The sequence below is a fragment of the Hemiscyllium ocellatum genome, chromosome 19 (genome assembly GCF_020745735.1).
Source record: "Hemiscyllium ocellatum isolate sHemOce1 chromosome 19, sHemOce1.pat.X.cur, whole genome shotgun sequence".
Classification (NCBI taxonomy): domain Eukaryota; kingdom Metazoa; phylum Chordata; class Chondrichthyes; order Orectolobiformes; family Hemiscylliidae; genus Hemiscyllium; species Hemiscyllium ocellatum.
This window is the reverse complement of record NC_083419.1, coordinates 21334846-21360746: the sequence shown is the minus strand read 5'-3', so window position 1 is coordinate 21360746 and position 25901 is coordinate 21334846. Positions and strand designations below refer to the sequence as shown.

At 41.2% G+C, this 25901-nt stretch overlaps 1 protein-coding gene across 1 annotated transcript in view; it reads right to left on the bottom strand.

The window, feature by feature from the left end:
- Nucleotides 1-25901, bottom strand: part of LOC132824658 (thyrotropin-releasing hormone-degrading ectoenzyme-like) — a 106766-nt gene that overhangs the window by 59252 nt on the left and 21613 nt on the right. Inside the window, exon 3 of the mRNA XM_060839293.1 lies at nucleotides 21627-21753. Coding sequence (XP_060695276.1) covers nucleotides 21627-21753 — 127 coding nt within the window. The remainder of the gene's footprint in view (nucleotides 1-21626; nucleotides 21754-25901) is intronic.

Genomic DNA, 25901 nt, shown 5'->3' with positions numbered 1-25901 from the left:
AGATGTGGCCTCCTCAGCGCCCTGTACAAACATAACATGACTTCCCAACTTCTGTACTCAATGCTCTGACTGATGAAGGCAAGTGTGCCAAACACCTTCTTCACCGCCCAGTCTCTGTGACTCTTTGTAAGAACTATCTAATTAATCCAACTGCTCCAACATTTTCCCCTTAGTCCTCCAGCTTTTCTTCAATTATCAAAGGTTCCATTGCCAGGTTCAAAACGTTCAGTGTTCTCCGCATCTGCTCCATTCATCTCTAACACTTGCAAAATTATGTGACACACATTGCAGTACAGTTACACATGGGAAAGTAGTTTCACAACACAATATCATCAACATGAATTTGCATTTATATAGCAGTTTTACAGTAATAAGATATCTCAGGGTACATTCTCAGGAGTATTATGAAACAAAATTTGGCACAATACTCATAGAAGGCAATATCAGGGCCAAGTACAAAAAGCCTGGTCAAAAAACATAGGCTTTAGACAGTGGTCTAAAAGGAAGAAAAAGGAAAAGAGGTGTAAATTTTTGGGGAGAGAATTTCAAAGCCTTAAATTGTAAGCAGTTGCAGGCATCATCACAACTGGTGTCATGACAAACGTCAGGGGCACAGAAGCAAGAGTTAGATGATTATTCTTAAAATGTGAGCCATGGATAGTGAGTCTATGCATTGTTCATTAATGGGCAGGAATAGCATGATTCTCCTCTGTTTCTAACATCTCAACTTTGACACTGCCATATGCATTTTCCATTTTCCAAGTGGTTCACTGAACAGCGATGAAGTCTTGGGCCACAGGAGACAGAGGCCAACAACAGCAGCTCCCCACCTTTTCCCATAACCCGTTCAGCACAGGACAAGGATGAATCCAAGTTCATGGTTTGCAACCCTCAGCACCAAGTTCTCCCTTCCAAAACTCAGAAAAGAGATTGCACAAGAATTTTCTCATCAACAATTTGAAGACAAGTCTTTAGCTTTTGATAATTTACACCTCAACTCTTCTACCCTCCAATGATGTAACCATTTAAAGCTTTTAAACAGAAAACACATTTTTAAACACCACATTATAATGAACATAGCACTACTCACAAATGAATCAGTTGTTTTGACTCCTATATAAAATGTCAAACAACTCCTCCACTCCAAATTTAACCCAATTTTTAAAAAAATGTTCAGCACTCATTTGGATAATAAATTCTAATGATAAAACTGAAGCAATAACACCCAGCCTTGGCTGATGCTTGTATTGATGTTTATTAAATGACAATCTATCCATTCCTTCCACTGAAAATGTCACTCTATTACTGTCCTAATTAGGTAATTAGGACAGCGCTAGTTCTCAGAGTCCCTGCGTCAGCATTCTTCAATTAAAATATCTGCTGTTCACTTTTCAATGAGTGGGATTAATTGATTTGCAACTCCCTAAATATTAATACAAACAATGTTTAGAGTTTGACAAACAATTTATAAGGTGTACATGGAAATGTTATTCTGATCAGAGACATCATGGAACGCATCAAGAATATGTTCATAAATAAACTGCCTTTCTACAAGGTACAAGCAGAATTAATGGCTTCAAGTGCCACAGATGAACCAAAAGGTAACTGCTTAATTTTGGCACCAGGTATATTAATGACTGTTTGTGCTGGCAACGCATCACAAATGTTTTCACTGAACATTTCTTTCAATCATCAATAAATAGTTTTGAATGTTTGTCCACTCATATGAACAGCTTCAAGGCTGCTGTCCAGTTTTGTACTAGCCCTTCCTCTTTTATGATACTGAAGCAGCTAACTGAAGGAATCATAATCAGTGTTCAGTACTTTAAGGTTAAGTATTAATAAAGAGAAGTCAATATATCCACTTGTATCCCACACAAATCAAAGGCCTACTTCCATGGACCCTATCTCAATAGATCACCAGAGTATGCCATATTGTTAGTTTTATTGTACCTGAGCACCTGCATATCCTGCTTTGTCACACAGCTTCAGGTGAAATAGGAGTTCACCATCAGAACAAATTCAGATTCAAACCTTTTCTCATGCATGCTAACATTTCAAACTCAAATAGTTAAGTGTTTTCAGCACTTGTCTCAGGACCAAGATTCATACTTCCGCAGTTGCCCCTCAGCCTGTGCCATGTATCTCTTCTGCTCTTACCACTTAACCCCTCAGCTTTCCCAAGGGAATTTTCATGCCATTTGGAATTATGCTGCAGTGCTCTCAGGAAGAGTATTTGATAGAGCCAAGCTGCTCCAGTACAGCTATAACACTGGCATATACCTGACAATGTGGAAAATTGCCCAAGTATATCTTGTCCATAAAAAGCAGGACAGACATGCAGGCTTACACTTGAAATGTTGATTCTCCTGCTCCTTGAATATGGCCTGACCTGCTGTGCTTTTCCAGTGCCACATTTTCGACTCTGATCTCCAGCGTCTGCAATCCTCACTTTCTCCCAGGCGAAACCCAGTCAATTACTGTCTCATTGGTTTACTCTTGATCAATAGTAAAGTGATGGAAAATGCCATCAACAAAGCTACCAAGCAGCACTTGCTTGGCAATAACCAGCTCACTGAAGCTCAATTTAGGTTCTGCCAGGGCCACACAGCTCCTGACGTCATTATAGCCTTCATGAAAACACGGTCAACAAAAGTGAACTCCAGACATGAGGTGAGAGTGACAGCCCTTAACATCATGACAACATTTGACCAAGTTTGATACCACAGAGCCCTAGCTAAATTGAAATCAATTGATATCAAGGGGAAAATAACTACTGTTCAGGGTCATACCCAGCATAAAATAAGATGGTTGTCGTTATTGGAGGCTAATCACCTCAGTCTCAGGGCATTATTGCAGAATCCCTTATGATAGTCCCTCAGAAAACTTTAGCTATTTCAGCAACAACATTCCTAACGATGTAAAGTCATAAGTGAGACTGTCCTCTGATGACTGCACAGAATTCAGAACCACTTGTGATTCTTCTGATACTGATGATGTCAATGTCCACATACAGCAAGACCTGTACAATATTCAGGCTGGGGCTGATAACTGGCAAGGCACATTCTCACCAGACAAATGCCAAGCAGTAAGCCACCTTAAAGTAATCAAACATTGACATTCAATGTTGATTTCCTCCCTCATAAATATCCAGCGGATTACCATTGACCAGAAACTGAACTGGGCCAGTACTAAACAAGAGCAGGTGAGAGGCTAGGAATTCTGCGGCAAGTAATTTGGTTCCTGATTCCCAAGACTTATCCACCATCTACAAGGCACCAGTCAGAATCCGCTTGTCTAACTGAGTGCAACTCTAGCAACACTCATAAAGCTCAACACCAACCAGGGCAAGCAGTCCACCTGATCAGTTCCAAACCGACATTCACTCCGTCCAACACCAACACAACATAGTGACACCAATGTTACACTGCAGCAACTCACAATATATCCTTCAAAAGCACCTTCCAAACCCACTACCTAGAAGGACAAGAGCAGCAGATGCAAGGCAACCAACTTTGACTAGTTCCTCTCCAACCATCCAGTCATGGATCTATTGCCAATCCTTCATTGTCACTGGATCAAAATCCTGAATCTCTCCTTCTGAACAGTACGGTGCATGCACTTTTACCACATGGACTGCAGCAGCTCAAGTAGGTAATTTGCCACCACCTTCTCAACAACAATTAGCGATGGGTAACAAATGCTGGACTAGCCAGCAAACCCCCATCTGATGAAAGAATGAAGCAAATGGCCTGGTAGTGTGGCATTCTAGTCTTCCCACCAGTGGAGTCTATGTAGTATAAATACATGACCAGCATCCGCTAAGATACCTTGGTCAAAATCAGTGCAAAGATCTTTCAAAGTGTTTTTGTTGAGAAAATTAAGGCAGCCAGTGAACATTCCAATAAACAGGAATTAACAGATTAAAATTAAATTAAAATATGCATTTGGAATTTGTAGATCTTGTTGGTTTCTGATTATAGTGGAGTCAGCAAATTATTCAATGGGTGAATATAATATGCTGAGCCCTAAGCATATTTATCCAGATGAACATTGTCTAAACAGCAAGAATAGCAAATTCAGCAAATAATATCCTGGAATCGATCTATCAAGTTCAATAACAAAAATCAATTGCTGTTGTGTTAAATATCATGAAATTATCAAATGTGCCCTCAAGCTTTCTCAGTACTTTTGGTATAAGGTACAGAAGAAAAATAAGTAGAAAATAGTTGAATTTTTATTTAACTTCACAGTCACCTAACACCTTTATCAGAAAAATCATAAACCACCTAATGTCACATCAAATAATTTTTTTTTAAAAAATGAGACAAAAAGTGAGGTAAGGGAGAAGAAAAGACAAGGAGAAATAATTTACAAGCACTGTAGTGGATGATACGTCAAAGAGTTTTATTTTACAGTAAATTAGAACTGACTATTTTCAAGGGAAGGCATTATACTTTAGGAGTTTATTAAAATACATCTGGAAATCCAAATATAGCCCCACTTGTCAGCACACAACATTAACAAGCAAATGGTACCTCAGTACTCTTAGCAGGATGTCAGTGCATTTATAATGCTTTTTATTTTCCAACATCTGAGAGCAAGACTGACAAATGAATGCCACTTAGTGCAAAAAGCCAGTGAATTTTACACCCTGGGTGCACAGTTGAGAGGCAACAAAAAGACTTGGCCTCTATATAAAATAAAATAACCTTCAGTGATAGGAAGAAGCATCATTTTTGGATTCAGGAACTAGTGGATGAGGCAGGCCAGTACCTCACAAGAGAATGCTATTGTTCTGATTGGACAAGGGAGCAACCAATATTCCAGGTCTCTTCTACAGCTGCTTGCTATCGACCTGGCACTCAACATGCATTCTGGCACGAGCTGAGAGTTCGGGTTTCTTGTCAGATGCGTTAATATTTTAACCAATTCTAAGTGGGACTATAAAGTAGGATGCACGAAGCAAAGTGGTTCACTGCACCAGAGAAAGATCGAACAGCTCAACCTACAGCCAGAATAATGTCTCATGTGGGCATAAAGGCATAGCAACTGCTAGCTGAGTTTTCAAATGATTACCCTCCACTCTCTATGAATATAGTGTGGTAACAACTCAGAGGACAATCAAGAGAAATTGAACTGGAGAGAGAACATGCTGGAAATACTCTGCAAGTCAGGCAGCATGTGTGGATAGAAACAGCATTGATGTTTCAGACTGGCATCTTTTCAGGAGTATTATTGAAGGTCATTGCGCTGAAATATCAATGATGCTTTTCTATTCACTAGAGGACTTGATTTGCTAAGTATAGACTCAAAGCCCAGTTAATGTATCAGTATAACTTTAGTGGATATGCTCATATCATCACTGTGTCATAACATGACGATCTAAGGTGTAAGGGTCTCAAACACCATCTTACGGTGGCTCATTTGAAACATGACATGCTGATGAAAACATGCTACTCTTTGTAACAAGTAACTTGATATTAGCTCAGACACGGAAATGCCTATGGGTGCAATATTTACTTATATTAGTGAGCTGTACTAAACATTGTTTGGATCTTTCAATTCCATGTGGCCGTGGCCATGTCCAATTTCTTATGTTACAAAGGATAACATAAACAATGCCACATCAGGTAAAGATATGCTACTGCAGGCAAATACACATTAAATACTTCCAGCATTTTCTGTTTGCACTTTACATTTATAGCCTTTGCATTCTTTTGCGAGTAAGAGAGACTCTCTTTGTTGTATTAAGGAAGTCAGGAAAATTATAGACAGCAGTTCAGCTGTTTTACAAGTAGAAAATTGGTGTAAAAGGACACGAATTTCACATACTAACATATGAGAGCAATCAACTCAGTGCTGGATTGTCCTATTTGTCAAGTTTTCTACACAGTTCAAGCCCATACATATGCTAAGAAGGGCCTAACTCTGGCTTTAGAATCTTACAGGAAATTAGCTGTCCTTAAGCTGTTCCACTCAGCTTTCCTAAACATGCCATGTGACTGCCACCAAATCTGTGACTCTTTTTTTGAAAAAAGTTGAGTGTGGAGCCAGCAGGAACAGGAAAGCTGCATCATGAACCATAGCATTTTCAAGGGTCACTGTTACCCTGGCTCCACTTCTGAACTCACTTTTAACCCTGCTACCAACACAACAAACCACCCAACAAGCATCTTATAAAATGGCGAGCCCACAATAGATGACTGAGGCCCACCCAAATAATGTTAGTATTAGCCCCAAGGATCAACTGTTGGTCAGACTCACCCATCTTGCAATCTGTGCACAGCACCCATTTCAGACACCGTATGATTCCAGTTATAGAGTTATAGAAATGTACAGCACGAAACCGACCTTTGGTCAAACTTGTCCACACTAACCAGATATCCTAAATTAATCTAGTCCCATTTGCTAGCAGTTGGCTCATATCCCTCGAAACCCTTCCTATTCATGTACCCATCCAGATGCCTTTTAAATGTTGTAATTGCACCAGCCTTCATCACCTCCTCTGGCAATGTATTGTGTGTATCCACCCCCTGTGTGAAAAAGTCGCCCTCCAGGTCCCTTTTAAAACTTCCCCCTTTCACCTTAGACCTATCCTCTCTAGTTTTGGATTCCCCTGCTCTGAGGAAAAGACCTTGGATATTCATCCTATCCATCCCCCTCGTGGTTTTATAAATTTATTGAAGGTTACCACTCAGCCTATCCAGCCTCTCCTTATAACTCAAACCCTCCAACACTGGCAACAAATTTGTCGATCTTTTCTAAACCCTTTCAAGTTTCACATCATCTTTTCTATAGCAGGGAAACCGTATTCCAAAAGTGGCCTAAACAATGTCCTGTCGAGCTACAACATGACCACCCAACTCCGATACTCAATGCACTGACCAATAAAGGCAAGCATACCAAATGCCTTTTTCACCACCCTGTTTACCTGCAATTTCACTTTCAAGGAACTATGAACCTGCACCCCAAAGTTTCTTTGCTCGACAACATTCCCTAGGACATTAGCCTGGAGTATGGGTCCTATTGTAAGAACCAGCACAGTGATATGACAACTGAGCATCGCATACATGAGAAGTAATTGATTGAATGATTTTAGCCATTTGAATTTATAGATTTGACAAAGAAGGTGAAGTTTCCTTGGCTGATGGGTAAGGACTTTCAATAAAAAGTACAAAAGATGTACTGAACAGCCTTTATTATTTTCCTCTCTAATTCAACTTGAGTTGAATTCCCAAGGTCTCTGAAATCAAGAATCAGAGGTTTTGATAAAATTGCACCAACATAATTAATAAAAGCCTTTTCACCTCAGTGCAGAGTCTGTGATGGGCATGATGAATATGATTCCTTTGATGTTGCTGCTTTAAAAGAAGAGGTAAAGGAGTAATGTTGTATGGAAGCACTTGTAACAGCTGGGCAATGGCACACAGGCACAGGAGAAGGATGGTTAGATTAGATTAGATGGAATCAGGCCCTTTGGCCCAACAAGTCCACATCAACCCTCCGAAACGTAACCCACCCAGGCCCATTTACCTACCCTATATTTACCCCTGACTAATGCATCTAACACTATGGACAATTTATCATGGCCAATTCACCTGACTTGCACATCTTGGACTGTGGGAGGAAACCGGAGCACCTGGAGGAAACCCACATAGACACAGGGAGAATGTGCAAACTCCACACAGACAGTCGCCCAAGGCAGGAATCAAACCCGGGTCCCTGGCGCTGTGAGGCAGCAGTGCTAACCACTGAGCCACTGTGCTGCCCCTTGGTTAATGAGAGGCAGTAACTCAGAGGGGGAATGGAACCACAACCTTACAGATGACTGACTATCGGAGCAAGTAGTAAACATTGCTGGGACAGGTTGGTAGGAAAAATTCACAGAATTTGCAAAAATTATTAAGATGGAGGAGGAGGCCATTTGGTCCATCTTGCCTGTACTAGCTTTATTGTATAGTGCTAATATCCTGCCTTTTCCCAATATCTCTGTACACCATTACTGTCCAAAAAAAACTTAGAATAAAGTCTAAAGCAGGAACTATTCGATATCAATTTGGTCTTGGGGATTCTGCTGATGAAAGCACTCTGTGGCATATGAAATCACATGGTACAGGTTTAATGTAAATAGATCATGAGAATCTCTTCCCAGTTGCAGACATTTCTAGGACCAGAGAGTGGCAGAAAAATGGAACGTGCTGCCTGACAGGGGGTTGGAGGCAAGTACTCTCATCACTGTTAAGAAGCATCTGGATGAGCATTTAAAATGCTCGGATATTGCAGGCTATGGACCAAGTGCACATAAATGGGATCAGCGTAGTTTAGTGTTCGTTGGTTGGCACTGACATGGTGGGCCTGTTGCTATGCTATGACTCTATAGCAGAATGAAGTTCCTTGAGTAAAACATATGTTGTCTGTGAAGCATAGACCAAAAGCATAAGTTCACAAATGCGAGGACTGTAGAATTATTCTTTATTAAGCTGCTCAGAAGTGCCACCGAAGGTCAAACTATACGACTGGCATTTCTAACAAATCCACAGCATTTTACAGCCATTGATCAGTAAAATTAACTCCCTTGCGATTTATACTTTGATAATGGTTTCTATGAAGGAATTTTCCAGACGCAAGGTGCAAATTGTCTGCTTGAACTTCAGCATTCTTGAAACACTCTTGAGCTGGACAATTTGCAGCAAAGGTCATGGGTTTCAAATGAACAGAATAGCAGCAACAGCAGTGTTTAGAAATACAGTGTGAGGGGTTTTACTTTAAAGAATAACCAATGTGGCATTGTGGTAAAGCACTAGGCTAGTCATCCAGAACCCCAAGCTAATGTCTGGAGGCATGGGTTTTGAAATCCACCAGAGCAGATGGTGAAATTTGAATTTAATAAAATCTGGAATTCAAACCAGTTAATGACAAACATGTAATCATTGTTCATTGTCATAAAAATCCACTTAGTTTCCCCCTACGTCGATCCTTACTTGGTCTGACCTACCTGTGAGTCCAGACTCACAGCAATGTGGATTACACTCAATTGGCCCCTAAAATGGTGTAGCAAGCCACTAATTTGTTTGAAAATTACTGCATAGTCTAAAGAAAGGAATGAAACTAAACAAACCACCTGCCTTTGAGCTAGGCACCAGAAATAACAATGTCAGGCCCAACCCTGTCAAATCATCCTTACAACCATCTGGAGGGCTATTGCCAGAAGTGGAAAGCTGTACCAAGGACTAATAAAGTAACAGCTCAACATCAACATAGTCCTGGAATCATACCTTAAATACAACATCTCCATCCCATCACTAGCCCGCTCTAAGTCCGGTCCCCTCAGCAGGACAGACCCAACAGCGGTGGCGGCACAGTGGTATAGTCAGGAGGGAGCTGCCCCAGTGTCTCTGGATCCCAAGAACTCTCATCGTACCAAATCAAACACGACAATGAAACTTGCCCTGCTGATCCCCACTTCCCCTACAACCCACTGACGTCACTTCTCCTCAATATTGAAAACTACTTGGACGAAGCACTGAGGAAAAGTAGGCTAGTTGGGCAACTTCAATGTCCATCACTAAGACTGGCTCAGGAGCACCACTACTGACTAAGCCCTAATGAGCACTGCTGCTAGAATGGACCTGCAACAGGTGGGAGGGGGGAGGCAACAAGAGAGAATAACTTCCTTGATGTCATCTTCATTAATTTATCTGTCACAGATGCAACTGTCCATGACTGTATCAAAAGGAATAACCACTGCACAGTCCTGTGGAGATAAAGTCCTAACTTCATCTTGAGTGACAGTATTAAATGGGAACAGATCTAGTAAATCAAAGCTGTACAGTCATGTCATTCAGGGCCATCAGCAGCATAGAAATGTATTCAATCACAATCTGAAACCTCATTACCTAATGTAACCTCATTTGACAATTTCTGTCAAATGATACTGCTGGTTCAATGCAAAGTGCAGGATGGCATGCCAGGAGCAGCACTTGTTGTCTGACAGGTGGACTTGACAACGGGAAGGAATACCTATCCTCTGAATGACTGGAGGCCCTCAGTGAGCAGGGCTACCACCTGGAGTCTGAGGTCCTAGAGAAGGCTTGTGCTGTCCAATGCTTTAATTTGCAGGGAGCTGGGAAGTCTATCCATGCACCTTCCCATCAGGTCACTACTGAGACCATATAGAGTCATAGGGTTGTACAGCATGAAAACAGACGCTTCAGTTCAACTCATCCATGGTGACCAGATATCCCAACCCAATTTAGTCCCACCTGCCAGCATCCACCCCATATCTCTCTCAACCTTTTCTATTCATATTCCTATCCAGATACTTTTGAAATGTTGCAATTGTACCAGCCTCCACCACTTCCTGTGGCAGCTCATTCCATACATATACTACCCTCTGCGTGAAAACGTTGCCCCTTAGGTCTCTTTTATGTCTTTCCCCACTCACCCTAAACTTATACCCTCTAGTCCTGGACTCCCCACCCCAGGGAAAATATTTTGTCTATTTATCCTATCCATGCCCCTCATGATGTTATAAACCTCTATAAAGTCACCCCTCAGCCTCCAATGTTCCAGGGAAAACAGCCCCTGCCTATTCAACCTCTCCATATAGCTCAAATCCTCCAACCCTGGCAACATCCTTGTAAATCTTTTCTGAATTCTTTCAGGTTTCACAAAATCTTTCCAATAGGAAGGAGACTAAAATTGCATGTAATATTCCAAAGCTGGCCTAACCAATGTCCTGTACAGCTGCAACATGACCTCCCAACTCCTGTACTCAATACTCTGACCAATAAAGGAAAGCATACCAAACACCTTCTTCACTATCCTTACTACCTATGACTCCATTTTCAAGAAGCTATGAATCTGTACTCCAAGGTCTCTTTGTTCAGCAACACTCCCTAGGACATCTGGTACTCTGTGAACAATACTGGTCACCTTATTTAAGGAACAAAGCAAATGCATTGGATGCAGTTCAGAGAAGGTTTATCAAACTAATATCTGGAAATAGGTAAGTTGCCTTATGAGGAAAGGTCAGACAGACTAGGCTTACAACTTGTTAGAGTTTAGAAGTCTAATAAATGACTTGACTGAAGCATGTAAATGTCCTCTGGGCTCTCCTGTGGAAAAGATATTTCCTCTTCTCTACAACTAGTGGTCACTACTCAAAAATAAATCAGAGATGAGGCGATTTTCTTTCTCTCAGAGGGTCATGAGACATTGGAACGCTCTTCCTAAAAAAGGCAGTGAAAGCAGAGCCTAGTAGTTTTCTGGCAGAAGTAGACAGAATCTTGATAAGCAACAAGATCAAGGTTACTGGGATAATCAAGAATGTGCATTTGAGGTTACTATCAGATCAGCCATGTGGAGGAGATCTGAAGGGCTGAATGGCCTAGTCCTGCTCTGTGTTTGTCTCTTCGTATATTAGATGCACCTCTCCCTCACCCCACCATCAAACAAGTTCTGTCAGTTCCATGAAGTTCCCTTAAAGGAGTAAAAGTATCAACTGAGACATGAGTTGGAAAGGAAAGGACAGTCCATTGACAGTACATTGTGTGATCACATTGTTATATCATCGCGCTGATCTGCAGCTACCTATTTAATTTCTGGAGGAAAAGAAGATGACATGTTAGAGCTAATTCTGCCGGTGACCCAGCAGCAAATGTAGTTCCTATTGTAAGATGTCTTGTATTTTAACAGCAAGTTGTTCTTGGTTGTTCGCACATTTGCTTTATCAAGGACTGAGGTGATCTCTTTGTGACCTCTTTCATACTGAGCAAAAAGCTTAAGTGAAACTGAAACCCACTAACTCCTTATGGAACTATCATTTAACACACTGTAGGGAATCTAATTTAATCTTTAGTCAACTCCGAGTGTTATACATTCTTTGGTGAATTAATACATACTGTGTTAATCTACAATAATGCAACTTGCTATCTGCCCATACACAAATTGATATATTTCCCTCAAATCAATAGTGTGAGGTAAAAAAAATTGGATGAGGCTACAATGGATAGCTTAGTTTAAAAGACACCTTAATTTAGTGAACAGTCATGCTTATATTTCTCATAGCTCTGGAGCTGTAGAATATTTTTAATTATTAATGAATTGATAAAAATGCAATCAAGAGAGACTGTGTTAACACCATGTGCTCTTGGGTTCATCAATTTGCTTTGAAAGTACGGTTTTCCCGAGAGGCTAATTCAACCTACAGCAGGAACACTATTTAAAATGTAAACAAGCCAGCATAAAATATCCCATGGAGCCCACAGATTACACAGCAGCTTGCAACCAGGTCTCCTGAACTCACAAGAGCATGAAGCACTCAAGAGTATCATTAATCTGCACCATGAGAATAATCATCAACACTGCTTTGTGAGATTGCCAAATCGTAATGCAGGGAATAAAATAAAAACAAGTGCAGTAATGTATGAGCCCCTCGAGTTACTGAGACAATACAGATTCATAGTTAAAAGAGATGATCAAAGTGCAACGCACTGTCATCAGTAATGAAACAGAGCTATTTCTAAGCAACGTTTATTTTATTTATAGAACAATGAAGGCGTATTTGAGAATAAATTATCATCTGTTTATTGATCTCCTATGATGTTGCACCTGGTAAATCTGAGTGTATGATCATTCTCTTAAAAGTCTCTGATGGCTTTGTGTTGCCATTTGTTTCACCTTTCCACTTTCCTATCTATCATTCCATTCTCTTGGGCTGCTCTCCCCACATATATTCTCCCTTGTCTCATTTTTGGGGATTTGGTATAACATGACAAAGCAGAGAAAAGAGCCACCAGCGCAGTGGCTGCCTTTGGGGTAATGCTGTGCTCTAAATTCGGGAACTGCGACCACAATGCTGTGCTTCTACTCCCAGCTCACAGGCAAAAGCTCAAGCAGGAGACCCCCTCGTGGATACAGGTCCAGTACTGGTCAGAGGAGGCAGAGGATCTACTCCAATGCTGCCGGGAATCGGCTGACTGGGCCATGTTCAAACAGTCTGCAGGTACCTTGGACGAGTACACCACTACCGTCACAGACTTTATCAGCAAGTGTGTGGAGGACTGCAAACCAAGGAAGTCAATCCGGGTGTTCCCCAACAGGAAACCGTGGATGAATCAGGACATCACAACCTGCTAAAAACCAGGCGTGAGGCGTTCAGATCAGGGGACCCACTCAAATATTAGAATCCAAGTATGACCTTCACAGAGCCATTAAGACAGCCAAGGACCAATACCGACACAAACTAGAGACCCAGACAGACACCCAGCAACGATGGCAAGGACTGAATGACAAGACAGGTTCTAAAAAGAGACAGTGCAAGATAGCAGGTGATGACACATTCCCCCTCAGATTGTCTCAACACCTTCTACACTTGCTTCGAGCAGAATTTTGGCAGAGAAGTAACACTCAATACGAGAGCCCCCCAAGGGTGCATACTCAGCCCCTACTGTACTCACTGAATACACATGACTGCGTCGCCAAATACCAGACTAATGCCATTTACAAGTTCGCTGATGACACCACTATAGTCTGTCGAATCTCAGATGGCAATGAAACAGGGGAGGTGAAAGACCTGGAAGATTGGCGCACTGAGAACAACTTAGCTCTCAACGTAGACAAAACCAAGGAACTCATTATTGACTTTCAGTAGGATGTTACTCATGCCTCCTTACACATTAACAGCACAGAGGTGGAACGAGTGGAGACTGTCAAGCTCCTGGGAGTGGTCATCCACAATAAGCTTTCTTGGACTCTTCATGTGGCCGCACTGGTTACAAAGGCCCAACAACAGCTCTTCTTCCTCAGGCAGCTGAGAAAATTTAATATGACAGTGAATACCCTTGCCAACTTTTATAGGTGTGCCATTGAAAGCATTCTGTCTGGATGTATCACTCCCTGGTATGGCAACTGTACCATTCAAGATTGGAGATGGTTACAGAGAGTGGTGAACTTGGCCTGGACAATCACAAAGGCCAACTTCCCAACTACAGAATACATCTACCAGACCCGCTGTCAAGGAAAAGCTGCCTGCATTCTCAAAGATTTATCCCACCCTGGCAATGTTTTTCTACAACCTCTACCATAGGGGAGAAGGTACAGAAGCCTGAACACACGCACCAGCCGGTTTCGAATAGTTTTTACCCTACTGTTGTTAAAATACTGAATGGATTCACAAACTCTTAACATTCGTCTGTACCTGTGTTTTTGTTTTTGCCGCTGCTTACCTATTATTTATTTATCCATCTGCTTAACTCTGTGATCTGCCTGTATTGCTCGCAAGACAAAGCTTTTCACTGTGTCTCAGTACACGTGACAATGAATTCAATTCAATTCAATTCGAATGCGGTTGTTGTTAACCTCAGCCCTCTCTCCCTTCATGTCCTTTTCAGTTTCCCAACATCTCTCTCCTAAATTCCCCTCACCAACCATTACACACCTACTCCCCCAACCCTCCCACTCCTAACATTGCCCCACTCTACCGACTGTACTAAAGCTTGGCTCAACAGTAATGCCTCAAGTGACATAAGCCCGAGCTTTTGGGAGAGGCAAAGATCTTTAAGCAAAGATCGGAAGACATCAAAGATACAAAAGACTGTTTAAGGAGTGAATATTATGAGTAAATTTGATCATGTATTGCTGAATGTCTAAGTTTTAAATTTCTTATAAGATTTTGTTGAAACACTTACTATGAATATAAGAAATTTCATTTTTTAAGCACATTTTCAATGAGCTTGAAAACAACATTCTAATAACATTTTCAGATGCTTGTTGAAGCCAAACAAGCAGATCGAACAAAAATCTGAATCTCATTACAAACTGAGAGAAGAATTAAGAACTAGGCGAAAGTGAGACTGCAGATGCTAGAGATTAGAGTCGAGAGTGTGGTGCTGGAAAAGCACAGCAGATCAGGCAGCATCCGATGAACAGGAGAATCAACGTTTTCTGCAAAAGCCCTTCAACAGGAAGAATTAAGAACTCTTCACTTTTCATTTAATTTTTACAAGTTTAATCTGAATTTCTTTTTAAGCTTAAGGATTTGTCACAGAGTTAAACATGAATTAAAGGGACAGACATTTTGCTGCACCTGTTTCCTCAAATTGATTCGCATAATTTGCCTGCTAAAACAGGTTGATTGAAAATATTAAAAGCGTCTGCATCCCTGAATTCATCAAACAAAAGTAGCAAAAAGTACATCCTCAGACCCAAACTTTACCACCTGCTCCAATATACTCATGAAAATATTACTTCAATCGGTTTGACTGGGTCTTCATTTTCAACATATGCCCCTTACTTTGTAAGCACCTTATTATTTTAAGATTGCTACATAATAAATAGGAAAGTGAGAAATCTGAGCAAGAAAATCTCGACTGACACACTTGCTGTTCCATCCCAGCCACAGTCAGAAGTCACATGACACCAAGTTATAGTCCAAATTTATTTGAAATCACAAGCTTTCGGAGCGCTGCTCCTCTGTCAGGTGAAGTCACTAAACCTGTTGAACTATAACCTGATGTCATGTGACTTATGACTTTATCCACTCCAGTCCAACATCAGCTCTTGCACATCATGGATACCAGCCACAGATGAGGATATGAGTGGGCTTGGGCAAACATTGAATTGATGGAAACTGGCCATTATAAGTGCCCAAAAACTGAACATCATGGGGTAAAAAGACATAATTTTAAGTTGGAACTTTATGTCAATTTAATCTTGATCAAAACTTCTTCCATTACATTGTCTGATTTGTCATAAAGTTCTTCTGGTTCTAGATAACCTTGGCAGCAAAATCTCACTCAAATTAATTTCCCTTTGTTAAGAAGAGAAAATATTCATCTTAGGCCAGATTGAATGGATTCAAAATGTACATATGCTAACGTAACAGCTATAAGTTACTCTTGGTTAACTAATAAAATGCATGTCATGTGACAAAAATATTAGTTTTGAGTGAGTATCTTAATTAGCTCCAATTTATTAACTTGCCCAGAAGATTTCAGTTAATATTTCGTATCATGGCATATGGTGGAACGTTATTGATACCTATGATTCAACAATAAACTTCAACACTCTTTCACCAACAGATAAATGTCCAACACCTAAATCAAAAAATGGAAAAATGACTTCAAGAAACATTCTCTAATAATGAGTGCAACGAACAGCAACCTCTTACCTACCTAGCCGTTGTCACCACTTTTCGGTTTCACTATTTAAAGGCTCCCCCGTCTGTCCTATTCACTCAGAAAGCATTCACTGCCGTGCACGCACTGCCGTTACCCTGGTGAATCAATACTGGGTTCTTTAAAACACAACTTAATGTACTTCTGAATATTTAATTGCTTACCCAACAGACTTATGGAGCTGATTTCCGTTCACCTTCAAACTTGCCTAATTAGAGCCAGAAAAAGATGGCATGTTTTTGAAATTCTGACCTCGACCTAATTTTGAGGGGTTTTAACTCTCCAGGCGCATGCAAAACAGCCTGGGAAGTTCCCTCAATATCTATTCACATTTAGGAGTTTGTAACACATACAGAAACCTGGAAGTCTGTTTTTGAAATTTCTTCATCATTCAGTGCAAAACATTGGTACAGATGCACTTAACTGTTGATTTTGTTTCAGCAAGCATTTTTTCATATTTACAGCAGTCAATATTAATGACTGACTTTACTGTTCCATGTTTTATCACACCATTGAAAATTGGCTCTGATTTTGGTCTATTCACACATTCACACTTTGCCAGCCAGTATGATGGAATCCGTTGCACAGATTGTTCCGACCTGTTCCAGGAACTGTGTACAGCAGAAGTACCCAAACAGATGACAATGTAGTGAACTGGCCTACACAATGACATCGCAATTATGTTCCAAAGATGCCATGTCCCAAACTAGTAATCAAATTAAACAAGAGGAATAAAAGACAGAGAAAATAACTGGGGCCCTGACAGATATCTCTGTTGCATCCGTAAACACAAGTGAGGTGCCAGAGGACTGGAGAGTTGCTAATGTTGTCCCCTGTTCAAGAAGGGTAGTAGGGATATTCCAGGTAACTACAGACCAGTGAGCCTGACGTCAGTGGTGGGAAAGTTGCTGGAGAAGGTACTGAGGGATATGATCAATTTATATTTGGAAGAAAATGGGGTTATCAGTGATAGGCAACATGGGTTTGTGCAGGGGAGATCATGCCTTACCAACTTAATAGAGTTCTTTGAGGAAATGACCAAGTTGATAGATGAAGGAAGGGCTATTGATGTCATATACATGGGCTTTAGTAAGGCATTTGATAAGATTCCCCACAGTAAACTAATAGAGAAAGTGAAGTCACATGGTGTGCAGGATGTTCTAGCTAGGTGGATAAAGAACTAGTTAAGCAACAGGAGACAGAGGGTAGTAGTTGAAGGGAGTTTCTTGAAATGGAGAAAGGTGACCAGTGGTGTTCCACAGGGGTCAGTGCTGGGGCCACTGTTGTTTGTGATACATATAAATGATCTGGAAGAGGGCACTGTTAGCATGATCAGCAAGTTTGCAGATGACACGAAGATTGGTGGAGTAGCAGAAAGCATAGGGGACTGTCAAAGAATACAGGAGAATATAGATAGACTGGAGAGTTGGCAGATGGAGTTCCATCTGAGCAAATGTGAGGTGATGCATTTTGGAAGGTCTAATTCTCGAGCAAACTATACTGTAAACAGAAGAGCCTTGGGTAAAGTTGATGAGCAGAGAGATCTGGGAGGTCAGGTCTATTGTACCCTGAAGGTGGCTGCATAGAGCGGTCAAGAAGGCATATGGCATGCTTGCCTTCATCGGACAGGGTATTGAGTATAAGAACAAGGGTGGCACGGTGGCACAGTGGTTAGCACTGCTGCCTCACAGCGCCAGGGACCTGGGTTCAATTCCCGCCTCAGGCGACTGTCTGTGTGGAGTTTGCACGTTCTCCCCGTGTCTGCGTGGGTTTCCTCCGGGTGCTCCGGTTTCCTCCCACAGTCCAAAGATGTGCGGGTCAGGTGAATTGGCCATGCTAAATTGCCCGTAGTGTTAGGTAAGGGGTATGGGTGGGTTGCGCTTCGGCAGGTCGGTGTGGACTTGTTGGGCCGAAGGGCCTGTTTCCACACTGTAAGTAATCTAATCTAAACAGGCAATTCATGTTAAAATTATACAAGACTTTGGTTCGACCATGTTTAGAATACAGTGTACAGTTCTGGTCACCACATTACCAAAAGGATGTGAACACTTTGGAGAGGGTGCAGAGAAGGTTTATGAGGATGTTGTCTAGTATGGAAGATGCTAGCTATGAAGAGAGGTTGAGTAGTTTAGGATTGTTTCCATTAGCAAAAAGGAGGTGGGGGGGTGCTGCTGATTGAGGTTTACAAAATCATGAAAGGTATGGACAGGGTGAATAGAAAAAGCTTTTTCCCAGGGTGAGGAATTTAGTAACGAGAGGTCATGCATTCAAGCTGAGAGGAGAAAAGTTTAAGGGGATACACATGAAAGTACTTTACGCAGAGGGTGATAGGTGCCTGGAACGTGTTGCCAGCAAAGGTAGTAGAGACAGGCACGGTAGATTCATTTAAGGTGGGTCTGGACAGATGCATGAGTAGCGGGGGGAGCACAAGGATACAGATGCTTAGGAACTGGGCAATAGGATTAGACAGTGGATTTGGATCGGCTCTGGCTTGGAGGGCTGAAGGGCCTGTTCCTGAGCTGTAAATTTTCTTAATTCTTGGTTCCAAAAGCAAAATACTGCAGACGTTGTAAATCTGAAACAGACACAGAAACTCAGCAGGGACGGCAACATCTTTGCAGTGAGAAACAAAGTTAACGTTTTGAATTATGGTATCGAGTGCTGAAAAATAGCGATATCAGACTCAAAATTTTAACTCTGTTTTTCTCTCTTCTCAGTTGCTGTCAGACTGCTGAGTTTCTCCAGTATTTTCAATACTGTAAACAAATGGATCAGAGTTACGGTCGTTACGAGGAATGGTAAATAAAACAAGAGTGCGTATCTATTTGTAATAGATAATTATATGCATCAATATTCAAATCTTCATCCTGCTTTTATCACCCTAACACCACTGCACAATGTCACTTACAATCAGAGCCAGGCTCATACAGCACAGAAAACAGACCTTTCAGTTGGACCAGTTCATGCCAATCAGAATCCCAATCTAAATTAGTCCCATCTGTCTGCGCTTGGCTCACATTCCTCCAAATATTTTTCATCTATGTATGTAGCTTAATGTCTTTTAATAGTGTAATTGTACCCACAACAACTACATCTTCTGGAAATTCATTCCACACACAAACCACACTCTGCGTTAAAAAAAATTGCCTCTGATGTCTCTTTTAAATCTTTCTCCTCTCACCTTAAAAAATGTCGCCAGCCTTGAAATCCACCACTCTAGAGACAAGACACCTTCCATTCACCTTATTTATATCCCATATGGCTTTATAAATCTCTATAAGGTCACCCTCAACCTCCTACGCTCCCGTGAAACAAGTCTAGCCTTTCCAACCTCTCCTTATAACTCAAATCCTCCATTCTCAGTAACATCCTGGTAAATCTCTTCTGAACCCTCCCCTGTTTAATATTCTTCTTATAATATCATTTGCAAATGGTGTGTGTGGTCGACACCTCCAGAGCATGTATCAGGTGATTAGTTTATTCCTTGACAGAATTTAAGAATCCATAGATCGGTAGCCTCACTTCTGATGTTAGTTCTGTCACTGGGCTTGTTGGCCCAGTCAGGCTTCGCTCATAACACTAAGTGTTTAACAACAAGCCTGACTGCACACAACTGAAACCTCTCATGAGCTGAAGTACATGGAGAAGCTTCACCTCTAACAGTAAGCAACTTTAATTATGAAAGTACAAAGTAAGTGAAGATGTTACAGGAAAGCGTCTACCTTACTAGTTACATGCCTTATCTATGTCAGCTTTGTCAATACACTTGCTTCTTGTTTTTGCCAAAAGCAATGGCCTCCATGGTAGTAACTACAGTGGACTGGGGTGCTCATGAGTATACTTTACTTGTTGATTCATGCAAAACATCGTGAAGGATGAGAAAGTCAAAAAGAATGTAACGGGAAGTTTTAACCCACGGTTGAAAAACAGAATTACTGCCTCCATCCCAACCAAATTCTCCACCCGTCCTTCAAAAAGGCTCGGTGTTATTTTGTTACATTGTTTGTAAAAGGTAGGAACTGATCGTTTTGAGAATGCGCATTCAGGGTGCCATTGTTTAATGTCAGACCACAGCCAGTTGCCGCAAACAAAGTCCACCAGGTACATACATAGAATAGCAAGAAATCCACGCAGTGAAGCTCTCACACGTTGTGTCATACAATGTGACTACTTTAGGCTTCTGGGAATTACATGACAGAACAAGGGACTTTCAATTCCAAGTTTCTTCTTCAGCTGCAAAGCACATTGGAACATTCCGCGATCATAAAAGGTGCTACATCAACACAATTTTTATTCCAGGTAACTTCCCTCTGTTTCTAAGTCTGAGTTACTTAGTTCTTGTCTCTTCAACTTCTGGCTATTCTTGATTTCATTGCTCACCATCTCCTACTTTGTATTTCCTGCTCTCTTTTGTTTTGATATATTTCTCACTCTCTTCCTTCACTCCTCACTTTTCTTCGCATCCTCCTCCATTGCTCAGAATCTCACTTCACTTTGTGGAATCTTTTTCAATTCTTCCTTTTCTCCTGCACCTCTCCACCCCCCATTTTCGTTTACTTCTCTCTCTCCCCTTTCTCATTCCTTCATCTCTCAGCATCTTTTCCCACACCCTCCTGCTCTGAGGCCTTCTGTATACCTACAGCAACAAACTGAAGTTTGTAAAGGCTTAACATTGTACAAAAGATATAATTATTTAAAATCTCCACTGCAGAACTAAGTGAATATCCCATGCAGAACTAACATCAGAAGTGAGGCTAACGCTCTATGGATTTCAAAGTTTGTGAGAAGATTTGTAGCTCGGGTGCTCGTTGTTGTGGTTCTGTTCGCCGAGCTGGGAATTTGTGTTGCAGACGTTTCGTCCCCTGTCTATGGATTCTTAAATTCTGTCAGGGAATAAATTAAATCACAGAATCCCTACCGACCGTTCAGCCCATCAAGTCCACACTGACCCTCCAAAGAGCATCCCACCCAGACCCAGACCCAGACCCAGACCCCTACCACATCTCCATAACCTCACATTTCCCATGGTTAATCCATCTAACCTACAAACCGGTGGATACCACCAGAGCAATTTAGCATTGGCAAATCCACCTAACCTACACACCTTTGGACTACAAAAGGAAACTGGAGTACCCAGAGTTAAGGGTAAACGTGCAAACTCCACGCAGACAGTCAAATCCAGACCCCTGGCACAGCTCCATTCTCCTATTAAAATAACACTATTCTGAGCACTTGAAAAGACCACCGGCTTGTACATTATTACAATGACACAATGTATAAGTGCTATTCCAATGTTTGTGTGACACAATTATACATTTCAGTCAGATTACATCACTACAGATTACAAACGACATGAAGCTTTTACCGAAGACAGCCTTTTAAGAGATCCAGAGCATATTCAACTGACTAGTGTTATAATTGAAGAAATGTAGTTATGTAACATACCTAATTTTGGCAGAGAGTAGCTGACATTAAAGTAATCTTCATAAAATTCCAGCAGCCGCTTTGTTATATTCAAAGCATAGTCGCCTGATCCTCTTTGAATAGCATCTGGCCTGGCATACAGTCTCACCTTCACAGAAGAACAATAATTAGTCAAGGTAGTCGGAATTAATCATACTGAAAGAATATTGAACAAAATGATAATCCACATAAAACTGTTCCTTATCCATCCATGCATACATAGTGAAACAGACTGAGATAGAATGTTTTAGGTGAATACTTGAGATAACAAGTACAGGACATAATCACTGATTGGTATGTCTGTCCAATGTTCAGTTAACTGGTCAGGTTATCATTCAGTGTTTCAAGTTCAATTGAAAATAGGTGATCTAAGCAGATCAGAAAAGACTGCAATCCTGTCATCCAGCATTGCACTGGTCAGAACACAAACAGGAGGCATTGACACCAAATTCAAATAGGACCAAGAGTGATACTGCAGTTAAAAATCAGCTCTATCAGCAATCATTATAATTCCGTTTGGAACCAGTACTCTGTAGAAATGTGGATCAAAACAAGCAGGCGATGGAAAGCTATTTCAGATTCAAAACATTCTCGGACCCTTCACAGATAACTGAGGGTCACCTCCAGTCCCAGAGATCGGGAGGTACAATAATGTAGGGACAAAACAATAGTCAGGTGAATGTGTTTTTTCCTCCTTGCTGAAGTCAGGGCACACTTTTTCCCCAAAAGCATTAAGGATTCTAAATGTATTCTGTGTTGCTTAACCTTTAAAACTGTGAAGTATTCAGCTATACCGTTATTGCCTTGAAAAGTACAAGTGTATCCCATGAGACTGATAGATAAGTGAAAAATAGCTGATTATTTATACATCAAACAAGAGAATAAAACTGATGCTGTTGCTCTGTCTATACTGTGTGTGGAGGTGCCAGTGTTAGACTGGGTTGGACAGGATCAAGCACCACACAACACCAAGCTATAGCCCAACAGATTTATTTGAAAATGGAAGCTTTCCGAGCTCTGCTCCTTCCTCAGGAGTTGTACGGAAGAGGGAAGGAACACGGACACAAAATTTATAAGCAGAAAGATAGCTACCCTAAAACTTGGCCCAAGGAAGGAGCAGAACTCCAAAAGCTCATGTTTTCAAATAAACCTGTTGACTATAACATGGGCATAGAGTCATAGAGATGTACAGCAGGGAAACAGACCCTTCTGTCCAACTCACCCATGCCGAACAGATATCCCAACCTAATCTAATCCCATTTGCCAGCATTTGGTCCATATCCTTTGAAAACCTTCCTATTCATCTACCCATCCTGATGCCTTTTAAATGTTGTAATTGTACCAGCCTCCACCCCTTCTTCTGGCAGCTCATTCCATACACGCACCATCCTCATGAAAAAGTTGCCACTTAGGTCCCTCTCACCCTAAATCTATGCCCTCTAGTTCTGGACTCTCCCGACCCAGGGAAAAGACCTTATCCATTTACCCTACTCATGCCCCTCATGATTTTATAAACCTCTATAAGGTCATCCCTCAGCCTCCAATGCTCCAGGGAAAATAACCCCAGCTTATTCAGCCTCTCCCTGTTTCTCAAACCCTCCAACCCTGGCAACATCCCAGTAAATCGTTTCTGAACCCTTTCAAATTTCATGACAGCCTTCTGATAGGAGGGAGACCAGAACTGCACACAACATTCCAAAAGTGGCCTAACCAACGTCCTGTACAGCCGCAATATGACCTCCCAATTCCTCTACTTGATGCTCTGACCAATAAAGGAAAGCCACCAAATGCCTTCTTCACTATCCTATCTACCAGCGACTCCACTTTCAAGGAACTATGAACCTGCACTGGTATGTCGTGTAATGTTTCACCTTATCTTTAATGTGTCACTCAACTGTTTGTTGTGTCAGAACAGGACACATGGGAGAGAACAGCAATATAAATAAAAAGTTGGCTAATGAACTGGCATAAAGAGAAATGATAAAGCCTCACATTTTCACTGGGACAGATCAAGTGCATAATGCTTTCAAATTCTTCAATCATTACTATTTCAATATGGGTTACATTTCCAGTTCCTGCCACTTCATACCAAGTGAGTCATATATTTCCAAACTCAATCTGTTCCTCCAATCAGCCCATCTAAATAATCTCTAATTTTCAGTGAAACCAAGACAAAAAGTCTTATTTTTTTATTTTTTTCTGGATTTCCAATAAACTACCACATTGTGATATTTCCATTTATTTTTCTCCATGGTGGACTCAAACTACCATCATAGAAAATTGAAGTATATGCTGGACCACCTATGTTTTCTGTAAGGTTGATGTCTATGCAATGACATATCCTTTCTGAAAACTTGGTTGTGGCTATGATATTTCACTAAAACTATCGCACACCAAGCAGAACTTTCCCTTGGTGTCTGTCCAAGCCCAGCTGTCATTGGACTGATGTCGGGTTTTTCTCCTGCTCAGACAGTGCAGAGAAATACCTCAGGTGTTTCTTGTACAATTCCCAGTTACTGAAAGACACAGGGAATGAAAGTAATAAAAATGTCAAGAAAAATTCCCATTTAACTCCCTGAGCATATTTTTCATTGTCTGCTTCTCATTTAGAAAATTCACACATATAATTGAGTATGCTTGTTCTTTACAACTCTGTTCCGTGTTTTAATCAAGCTGGTGCAATCCCCTACTTGGTTGAGAAGAGTGTGACAGTAGCTTTAGAATTCCACTGGGGCATCACAGCTCATGATTAAAAAGAATTAGATTGTTTATTCAATTACTCTGTACACTGACAAAACAGTGGGAAGCAGTTTGAAAAAGCAGATAGTTTTGTGGAGGCTGCTCATTCCAGATATTGATGATGGAAATAAAATGGAAGTTATTTGATTGGGAGACTGTGTGGTGCTCGTTTAGTTGCTGATGGATAGCTTTTCTTATTATTTAGTGCTTGACAATGACCTTGTATTAGGTCAATGGGATAGTTCAGCCAGCCAGCATTAATGAATTAAACATCTTTGTTTCTCTCTCCTGTTTTGTCTAAAGTAGATGTGAAATGTGAGAATGTGAAAGCTTTTGAGTCACGATGACACTGTTAAGATGTAGAGCTCCACAAACACATGCTTTACACGAGACACTTATACTGATGCAAAATGGAGCTAAAGCTCCTCAAGCTCAATGGCAGATTCCTGGAAAAGGTCAGGCACAAAGGGCCCAACAAAGGACAAAAATCTGTGAGACATAGAAACGTTGGAATTCTGGCACCAGGCCACCATATTCATACAACAGTTTGGAACAAGTAACTCAAATTGGGTCCTTCATGTCAACAGGACAAAAATGGCTGCAACGAATGCCTACATTAAAGTTGTACTTGATTCTGGTATTTCTGCTACTGGGGTTGTAGGTCAGCCAAGGGGCCACCAATATCTCCATTTTGGATCTGGGAAATAAGAGCCAGGGGCGTATCTGGGTCCAAACTTCACCCTTAGTGGAAGCAGTAACTTATTTCGATTTTGTCTGGGTTCCCTCTTGATTAGTATGGTGACAGGTGTTCCCAATCATTTAAGGGTGAATTAAAACCCAACTGAAAATGTGTTGCTGGAAAAGCGCAGCAGGTCACGCAGCATCCAAGGAACAGGAGATTCGACGATTCCTGAAGAAGGGCTTATGCCCAAAACGTCGAATCTCCTGTTCCTTGAATGCTGCTTGACCTGCTGCGCTTTTCCAGCAACACATTTTCAGCTCTGATCTCCAGCATCTGCAGACCTCACTTTCTCCTCGATGAATTAAAACCCAATGAAGTTTAATTGGCCGACAGCCTACAGTAGGGGGTAACTCGCAGAGGGGGTGCTTCAACATTTAAGGTGCCCACTCACTCACTTCTTTAAACAATCAAATATGCAACAAAGCTAGCCCACCTCTAAAGTGGGTGAATGCAAAATCCATCTCCAGTGTGATGTTTGGCTGCACCTTCACGCAGGCAAATCTACAGGAGATGGAGAAACCAATTCCGCCTCCTTTAAGTGGCTGTAATGATGTTTAATAAACCTAATTTGCTGCACATCTCCATAAAATGGGCAGCTGGGCCTCAAACCCAATTTGCCCAGAACAGCCAGCTTTGGAATGGTGTCAGGAAACCAACATGCCACACAGTGCCTGTACTTTCTGTTCCATCTGCATTATTTATCAACTTCAGCAGAAAATTCCATTTCTCTCTGTCTAATTACTCCCACTGGCCTTCCTCTAAAGACATTTAACTGC